General features: G+C 40.1%; 1 protein-coding gene across 1 annotated transcript in view; it reads left to right on the top strand.

Annotated features, from left to right (window-relative positions):
- Positions 1-10165, top strand: part of arhgef28a (Rho guanine nucleotide exchange factor (GEF) 28a) — a 479393-nt gene that overhangs the window by 396731 nt on the left and 72497 nt on the right. Inside the window, exon 36 of the mRNA XM_043707577.1 lies at positions 1321-1809. Within this exon, the coding sequence (XP_043563512.1) occupies positions 1321-1809 (489 nt within the window). The remainder of the gene's footprint in view (positions 1-1320; positions 1810-10165) is intronic.

Here is a 10165-nt window from a genome sequence, read left to right as displayed (position 1 = left end):
TGCCTTTATTCCTGATGAAGGGCTTTTGCCCGAAACGTCGATTTCGAAGCTCCTTGGATGCTGCCTGAACTACTGTGCTCTTCCAGCACCACTATTCCAGAATCTGGTTTCCAGCATCTGCAGTCATTGTTTTTACCTCTTAATGGTGTCACACTGCCAAATAGCAAGTGCAAAGCCTATGACACAATGAAAAATAAATGTATTGTGTCAGTGTTACTGTGATAGGAATTCAAGATGCATTTTACTTTTGTATATTTTGTTTTACATAAATAAATCGACTGGTTTGTAAATATTTTGTAATCACTCTCTTCAGCTTGATATTACACACCCTGGAGCAGGTGGGTCTTAAACCCAGGTCTTCTGGTCTAGAAATAGAGACATATGACCATGCTATGAGAGCCCTCTTGCACCAGCCGGGTTTGTAATATTTTAACATGAAATCAGCAAATTGCCATAGAAATTTAACTTCGGAATCAACCTGTTCAGAGATATTATGGTTCAGACCTCCCCCCGCCCCCAAGATATTTTAAGAACATAGTCTAGACCCTAACCTTTTATTATTTTAAGGGAAATATGAAGTATGTGGTCCAGATGCAGTTCAACTGGCCAAAGTACTTGATGTTAAGCAAAACACAATTTATTTAAACGCTGTAATTAAAATACAACCAAAGAAAGAGGATTTTTTAAAAATCCATAACTCTACAGTAGCTATTACTAATTAACTGTTCCAATATAGTAACATCCCATCAACACACCCCTTGGCAAAAAAGGAAAATTCAGGCACAGGTTCTCACATACAGTTCTCCAATCCAGATGGAAAGAAACAGCGAGAGAAAATTCAGAGAGAGTAGCAGCCAGGAAACATTCACTGAATCTTCCAACTCTATTGAGACCCCATTAGCTTCTGACAATATTTACAAAATCAAAGCCCAGAAATCTGGATCAGAGAGAGCTGGCCACATCCATTCAGGCTTCATTGAAAAAAAACCAAGGCCTCCCAAGCTGTTTACATTACCCCAGACAGCTCGGTACCTCTTCAAAACAAAAGCACTAAATAACCTCTTAAAGCCACAGCAATGTTACAATAGCTCCAGCAAAGTTAGTACCTGAACCCTGGTCTGCTGGCCCAGAGGGATTGACACTACCATTGTGCCACAAGAACCCTCTTGTCCCAACTGGTTTGTGGACTTCATGAAATAATTTCCAGCAGGTGCTATTATTTTCTAAACACATAACTCACTTAAACTAAATTCCTCCACATTTGTTTGAATGGTGTTTCACACACAATTCTCAGCACCTTATCTTTCACTTTTCTTTCAGGCTGTAGTCACCATACAGGACAGTTACATAGAAGTGCAGCGGCTGATATTGCAGGAGCGTGAGCGATCAGCTCATATCCAAGGCGCTCGAGGGAACATGCTTCTCGAGCAAGAGAAACAGCGCAACATGGAGAAGCAAAGAGAAGAACTTGCAAATGTACGCAAACTTCAGAGCAAGCTGTACCATGAGCAGCAGCGCTGGGAACGAGAATGTGAACGCAGGCAGCGGGAACAGGAAGCACAAGAGAGTCGACTACAGGAACGTGAGCACGAATGTCAGCAGCAAGCAGAGCAGATGTGGCGAGAGAGGGAAGAGTTAGAGAGCCAGTGGAAAGAGTACCAGCAAAATCTGGAGAGACTGAGGGAAGGCATGAGAATGGTGGAAAAGGAAAGAGGCAAATTGGAAGCACAGCAAAGGCATGTAAATGCCTGGAAACACAGCCGGCAGAGGAGCCTACCTGTAATGATGTTCCCACAGGAAACCAGTCAGGTATAATACAAAAATAGGATTAAAAATTGATAATGGAGTTTTACTGAAACCTAGAAAACTGGTTTTGAAAAAGAAAGAAAGCATTGTACATCATTCAAATGTACAAATCACTATTTGCATCTTTTGTTGCTTGCAAGTTAGGAAATAACTGACACAAAAGGAAATCACATAATAATATTAAGCTCTTTTATTAAATAGCTGACTTTTTGCTAATACTGTAGTTGATTGCGTTCGCTACTGGTATAAACAATGACATTTCAGAGAACAATGGAATTTGTTGTACCATAGTTTACAAATATTTTTATATTGAATCCATTCAAGATTTGTTTTAATTTTGCTGAATAACAAAAAAGAAAGTCTGCGCTAAATTATTAACAATAAAGACTTGACATGCTGGTCTGGTAAACAGAGTTCTGCAGACAACATAATACAGTGATCCTTTATAGAAAATCTCTACAGCAAACCTTGGTAAGAGACCTGTGTGCTTTGTGTAGCATTAGCAAGTTACTCCCAGATTAAGCACTTCCTTTGGTTTGAGACTGGTTTCAAAATTTAGAAAGCAAATGCAATTCAATCATCACTGCCAGGTATAACTAGATTAATTTAACAAAAATATTAGTACTGATGTTTAGATAATTGACATTTCCTGCAGGACCTTTCCTGAATGTATTTGTCCATTTTCACATTTTTTTGCTTGATTTCCTTTAGAAGATGTCAGTATTCTGAGTATTTAGTAACAAAATCCAGTGGGAGAAATTGTGAAACTACAAATTTTGAGCTGTATTTTGTGAAATTACAAAAGGGTTTAGTCACAATGTGTATGATAGTTAACTCCCCTTCATAAATTGCAATAATCCATTTTGCAGCAATGATAAATAGTTTTGGATTTAATATTGTGAGATATGCATTCCATAACATTGGTGCAAAACTGTCTGAATTGAATTGGAAAGTCTGTTATGAGTTCACCTCCGGGATTGGGTGTTACATTCACCTTAGTATTTTAAAAGTAATGGGACAAAACCTTTGTAAACAGAATTTGCAACATCATTCAGTTGAGAGAGATTACTGCTCGCATAACTTGACATTTAAAATAATTTATATTTATAAAGTTACTTGGATAGGCTGAGAGTGACAATGGGCTGGCATTGCTGTAACCAAGGTCTCTTAGCTCCCATCAGTATAAACAAGAACTGATCACAAAACAGGTACCTGTAGTGTGACAGCTTTAAGCTTTAAGCTTTATGGTGATATCTTGCTTAGTTTGAATGTCATGCTTTTAAAACTTTTTCGGTGACATTGCAAATAACTTATGCTGTTCTAAGAAAGCTTTTAAATTATTTACAGATGCATAGTCTTGGCAAAGTGCATTTCAAGGCGGGTAAAGACTCTGCCATTTCACAGATTCGTAGAAGACGATTCGTTACAGCACAGAAAGAGCCCATTTAGTCCATTGTGTCTGTGCAAACTGTCCTAGGTTCAGTGATTAGTATTGCTGTCTTAAAGTGCCAGATATCAGGGTTCATTTCCAGACTTGGACAATGTGTGGAGTTTGCACATTCTCTCCATGTCTGTGTGGTTTCCTCTGGGTGCTCCGGTTTCTTCCTACAATCTACAGGTCAGGTGGATTGGCCATGCTAAGTTGCCAATAGTGCCCATGGATGTATTGGTTATGTGGATTAGCCATGGTAAATGCACGGATGGTGTAGCGGGGTGGGTGTGGGTGGAATGCTCTTCGGAGAGTCAGTGCGTACTCAATGGGCCAAATGGCTTGCTTCCACACTTTAGGGATTCCGTTATTCTAATGAGCATCATGACTAAGTGCCATTTTTCTGCCTTTCCCTCACATCTTTGTACATTATTATTGTAATCACCCAATACCCTCTGGAATACTTCAATTGAGCCTAGCCTCCACTACACTTCCCAGCATTCCATTTCACACCCAAGCCAATTATTCTGTTGAAAGGGTTTTATTCTCATCACATTTACTTCTTTTGCAAATAAATCTAAACCCATGGACTCATGTGCATGATCTTTTTACACATGAGAAGAGTTTATCCATATCTTCTCTGCCCTCTCATACTTCTGACAACTTTGAAAAGATCTCCTCTTAGTCACCTTCTCCAAGGAGAACCGTTCCAACCTCCCCAATCTGTCCTCATAACTAAAATTTCTGGAATCATTTGTGTAAATCTCTTCAGTGCTCTAGATGAGGTCTACCAAGTGTCTTTCACAAGATTAGCATGATCTCCTTGTTCTTGTTGTGAATGCCCAGAATAATAATGACCAGGACACTGCATACTTTATTTCCTGCTCTCTCTACCTGTCCTGCCACTTTCGATGGATCTGGGTAAGTATACTTATGTCCCTCTGCATCAATAATCTTTTTAGAATTATATTCCCTATTTTACATTCTTTCAGACTTCTTCCAACCAAAATGCATCCCTCAAACCTCTCTGCATTGAACTTCATTTGCTCAACTCCACCAAGTTGTTAATGTTCTTTTGGTGTTCCACACTGTCCTCATCATAGTTTACAATGCTTCCTAGTTTCATATCATTCTTAAGCTTTGAAATTATCCCACCAACACCAAGATCTAGACCATTACTATACTTGAGGAAAAGCAGGAGAACAACCCCTAGACGATTCCACTGCAAACATTCCTCCAGGCAGAAAAATATCCATTGGCCTTTTACTGTCTTTCTAATCACTCAGCTAATTTTATATCCATGTTGCTACTGCTTCTTTTATTTCTTGAGCTATAACTTTTCTCATGTCTGAAGTGTGACACTGCATTAAGCATCTTCTGGTAGTTCATGTGTGCAACATCAACAGTGTTACCCTCAGTGACTTATACTGTTACATTTTCAAAAAACACCAGCAAGTCAATTAAAAATAATTTTCCTTTTAGATATCCAAGCCAACTCTTCTAATTCAATTCACCTTTTTCCATGTGATGATGAATTCTATCCCAAATTGCTAGAAACTTCCTGGCAACTGAAATTAAATAACTGACCTGTTATGCTGGGCTTATCCTTGCTTCCTTTTTTGAGCAAAGCTGCAATGTTTTCAATTCTACAGTCTTCTGGTTCCTCCTCTGAGTTTAAAAAAGACTCAAAGGTCATGGGCAATGCCCTGCAATTTTCTTCACTTCCTCTTTTGCAGCAAGTAATTCACCTTCTGGCATCCCAAACCCTGTCTACCTCTGGAAGGCACAAGTCAGGCGTGTGATGGAACACTCCCCACTTGCCTAGATGATAATTGCAGTTCCAACAACACTCAAGAAGCTTGACACCATCCAGGATAAAGCAACTCATATGATTGGTACCACACTAACTGCTACTTCGTCCACCACCAACACTCAGAAGCAGCAACGTATACTATCTACAAGATGCACTGCAGAAATTCACCAAGAGTCCTTCGACGGCATCTCCCAGTTCCAAGGGCAGTACGTATATGGGAGCACCAGCACTTGCAAGTTCCCCTCCAAGCTACTCACCATCCTGACTTGGAAATATATTGCCGTTCCTTACTGACACTGGGTGAAAATCTTGGAATTCCTTCTGTTATGACATTGTGGGTCAACTCACAGCACATGGACTGCAACTTCAAGTAAAAAATCATTGGATGCATTTCAATGAGTCCTGGTACCATATCAATTTTAATTACCAATAGTGTATCGAACACTTCTTCCTTAGCAATTTTAAACTCTTCAGTAAGAGAATTTTCTTCTGTCACCATGACTTGGGTAGAATCCACCTCCTTGGTAAAGATAGAATGAGAAGTGTTCATTTAATACCTCAGCCATTCCCTCTGTCCCCAGATTAAAATCCCTTCTTTTGGTCCCAAATTTACCCTAATTCTCTTTTTATACCTTTTTATTATTGATGTGTTTATAGAAATCTATGGGGTTTCCCTTTATGTTGGCTGCCAGTCTTTTCTTTTTAGTTCCTCTTTGCTTCTTGAATAGGCTTTTATCTTCTGTACAGCCCTTGGTTTTCAGTTGTGTTTTCTACCTGACACTTGCTATGACTGCATTTTTCTTATTTTAATATTTATTGCCTTTGAATCCAAGGACCGCTGGATGTGTTTGCCCTACCCTTCCCTTTGGAGAAAATATGCCTTGATTGTGCCTGAATTATCTCCTAGGAGAAAGTGAGGACTGCAGATGCTGGAGATCAGAGCTGAAAAATGTGTTGCTGGAAAAGCACAGCAGGTCAGGCAGCATCCAAGCATCCAAGATTCCTGAAGAAGGGCTTATGCCCGAAACGTCGATTCTCCTTCTCCTTGGATGCTGCCTGACCTGCTGCGCTTTTCCAGCAACACATTTTTCAGCCCTGAATTATCTCCATTTTGAAAATAACCCATTGCCCAGATACTGTTTTTCCTACCAACCTTTTGCTACAGTCTATGCTACTCTCTTCCATCCCTGCCCCAATGAAATGATTGCTCTGCAGTTTAACTTTCTAACTCTGGATTGGTCATTGCCATTCTCCACAATCATATTAAGCATTATGATACAATAATTACTGTCTCCTAAATGTTCTCCACTGACACATGAGCTACTGGCTTACCTCATTTCCATGAGCAGTGAACCTTTCTTGTTGGACTGCACACCTACTTCTGTCAGAACTGCTCCTTACAAAATAGATACCTTAAAATACAGCATCTCAGTCTATGCTTGGGTAATTAAAGTCCTTGTAGGACAGTGGTAGAGTTCATGATTTCCCACAATTTACAGGCCATGCATTCTACTTGACTGAGCTGTGCTCTCCTCTTAACTTTATTTCCCTCAGGTTAACCTGATTCTGTTTTTCAATACTTGTATTACTTTATTATATTGGCCTGATTTTCCTTTATTCTTGGTGTTTTCAATAAAATTGAATATAGCAAATTCTTTAAAAATGATATTTTTATTCTAATTTGCTGCAATTTAAAGATTGTCCCAAGTTGGTACTAAATAACGAACTTACTGAGAATAGAAGAAACGAAATATTTCCCTCTATCCTTCTCCAATGTCCCACTCAATTCATTCTACTTCTTGCAGTAAATCTTGCTTAAATCTTACTCTCCTCGTTTTCTGTCTCTGCTTAATTCCCACTTTGAAACAAATTCACAGATATACTGGCTTGGCCTCTGTTTCTATCTCACTCAGATGCAGACACCCTCACACTGACCAGTCACCTTTAATCATTGAGCACACTCAGATGAGGTCTTGATGGATGTCTTCAAAAGTCACCAAACCTTAGCGCCATGCATGTTAGTACACTGTTTCACTGACTGCTGTTTTTCTATAGTAGGACATGTTATGTCAGAAATTTTAAATGTTATATCACACAAAAATATCAAGTGTTCACTCAGGTGGATCACATTCAGCAACATAAAACATAAAGGATGAGAAGAATAACAATTAAGCGAGAGCTGCCTGGCAAGTCACTAACAAAATGTTAAACACGATGAAATCCCAAACCCAGCTTGTTCATCTTGAAGCAGGTTTCAGTGAGGTTCTCTCTGGCCTCTTCTTTGATGCATTACTGTCTCGTGCTCCTTTTGATTTCCCTCCCTGTCAATGTCTTGATAATCTTTTTCATCCTCAGAAGGTAGTTATCATTCTTCCATCTTTATCCAGGACATCTTTGTCAGCTCCGGTTGTGAAGAGGACAGTATGCTACCATGAAGTGTGGTCCCCTTTCTGAGCTATACTGCAATGTTCTTCTGGAGCAGTCGGGCCTTGAAAACTCAGCTTAAAGAGCCTTTGGTTTATTCTTCTATAGCCCTGGTGTAAACACGAGCAGCATCATATCTTTGTTCTGCATCATTGTGAGGTTTGGTAAAGGTGATATAAACCGTGTTTGGAAGTAGGTGCCCCTTGACTCCGAGCAGCCGTCCCTGTATGGCTGAAGGACCTTGAAAGGAAGCAAGAACCTGTGAATTTGCTCATTTGTAAGGATCATGGCAGTTCCCAGGCTATCTGGCACAGACCTCCAGCATCTTCAGTTGCTGCTTCTCTCTCTGAAGACTGTATGGCATTTGCTAGAGTTTGCTTCTTTGCTGAGCATGTTGATGGGTAATAATCATATTTTCTTCTATAGTGTTTTCAGATTTGTGCCAAGGCCATAACGACTCTAGCCATTGCCTTCTTCACCTGAGATACATGAGTAGATAAGCTGAGAGGAATGTCAGAAAGATAACACAATTTTATGTTTGTAACTCCTGAGCCCTCACATATGTCATAGTGGAGACTAATGTTATGTCCTCACACAGTGTGGCACGGAAGCTTCCTAAACATTTCATTGGCATGTCTCCATAGGAGCTAGATAGTATGTGACCTTATCCAGTTGTCTGTTTTAAAAAATCAAAGTTTTCATTTTACATTGGGAGCAGTGGTTAGCACTCCTGCCTCACAGCGCCAGGGACCCGGGTTCGATTCCAGCCTCGGGTGACTGTCTGTGTGGAGTTTGCACATTCTCCCTGTGTCTGCGTGGGTTTCCTCCGGGTGCTCTGATTTCCTCCTGCAATCTAAAGATGTGCAGGTTAGGTAAATTGGCCATGCTAAATTTACCACAGTCTTCAGGGATGTATAGGCTAGGTGCATTAGTCAGGAGAAATGTAGAGCAATAAAGGTAGGGGATTGGGTCTGGATGGGATACTCTTCAGAGGGTTGGTGTGAACTTGTTGGGTCAAATGGCCTTTTTCCACACTGTAGGGATTCTAAAAAAAGTAAATCAGTAATGATGTTTTTCCTCAGCTTGGCAAGGAAAAGGCTCTTCCACTTCACAGACCATGTCTTTGCTTACTTGTGATTTATTATTACCATCTGACAACTATGAAGCATCTTCTAGTGCTTGCTGCAGATCTTGTTTGTGAAATGGCAACTTCAAGTGCTACTTTTTAGTGTCTGTTCATGTTACAGTTGCTTACGAGGCAATTAATGCATGGTCACAACTGCTTGTGGACTTAGCTTATGACTTGTAGTCTTGGACAGGGAATGACCTGCGGAAAAAATGCAATTTGAAGCCAGAATGGCTGGTATTACAGAATTGTTGGAGGCATGATTACTGCAATTGTTTCTCGCACGGCCTCAAATCTCAAGAGTTTTACTCCACCATTGAAGAAAAAAATATCAGTAATTTACTCTGCCATTCTGCATGAGGTGTTAGCCATTTGTGTGGTTATTGCACAGTTGACTTTTGAACTGACATAGCAAGATTCCAGCATTGTTTCAGAGCGAGTACATTCCAGGTTCTGCCTGTGCAACATGACTTTGCTCCCCACCTTAGAGTTAGGTTAAGTTAGATGTGGGAAGGTTGTTTCTTATTGTGGGACAGTCTCAGACTAGAGAGCATAATCTCCAAATAAGAGATTGCACCTTTCGATAGGGATGAAGAGGAATTTGTTCTCTCAAATGCGAGTGAACCTGTGAAATCATTTATCACAAAGGGCTTTTAAGGCTGGGTCATTAAGTATATTCTAGAGATAGAGATTTTTAATCAATAAGGAAATCAAATATTATGGGGAAAAAGCAGAAAAGTTGAATGTTATCAGCTAAGCTATGATCACTTTGAATAATAGAGCCAACCTGATGGGCTGAATGGCCTGCTTCTGCTGCTGCATTTTATGGTGTTATGTCCTTTTGGTGTTGCTGTCTCTATGGCTTTTCAGACTCCTATAATCTCCTGAGCAGGTTTTCCCCTTCAGTCATGCACTTTTTGTTTCGGCAAATACTGCTACTGAGGTTTCTGGAACCCAGACCAGCACACACAAAAAATACGTGGGGTAGAGGAGACAAAATTCACGTTTCATGCAGGGCTTACAGACTCCAAAGAGATGCATGTGTGGTCATGATCCAAGGCTCCCCCAGCCTGGGATCCCAGATTTGAAATTATTCTGAAGAAAAAATTTGATGTCATTTCCAACTTCATTCCCATCCCCGACACTAGACAAAAATCCCACCAATTAAGTGCATAGCCTTTTGAGACACCAAAGGAAGAATGTGCTGCTATCCTTTACCTTGTTTTATTTAGTAACACATCGCCTTTCAGCTTGGTGCAGTTGACAGCACTTCAGATCCTTCACTCCTGTCATTTGAGCTAATATCAAGAATGACAATTTAGTGCAGTGCAAGTTTTCAGAGATACAATCATTTGAATGTGATGTTGGACATAGCCCCCAACCCCACGTTCAGTGATGTAAGATAAATATCAAAGATCACCCGACCACAATTCGTCCCTCAACCAAGACCACTCAATGACACAATATCTGCACTTCCTTTTGAAGAACATAGCTTTATACAAAATAGCTGCTTTACTTACCTACATGGAGAAGGGCATGGAAGCAAATAAAATCTGGGATAATAAAT

The sequence above is a fragment of the Chiloscyllium plagiosum genome, chromosome 2, assembly GCF_004010195.1.
Source record: "Chiloscyllium plagiosum isolate BGI_BamShark_2017 chromosome 2, ASM401019v2, whole genome shotgun sequence".
Taxonomy (NCBI): Eukaryota; Metazoa; Chordata; class Chondrichthyes; order Orectolobiformes; family Hemiscylliidae; genus Chiloscyllium; species Chiloscyllium plagiosum.
Note: the sequence above shows the minus strand (reverse complement) of the source record. Positions and strands in the feature narration are given on the sequence as shown.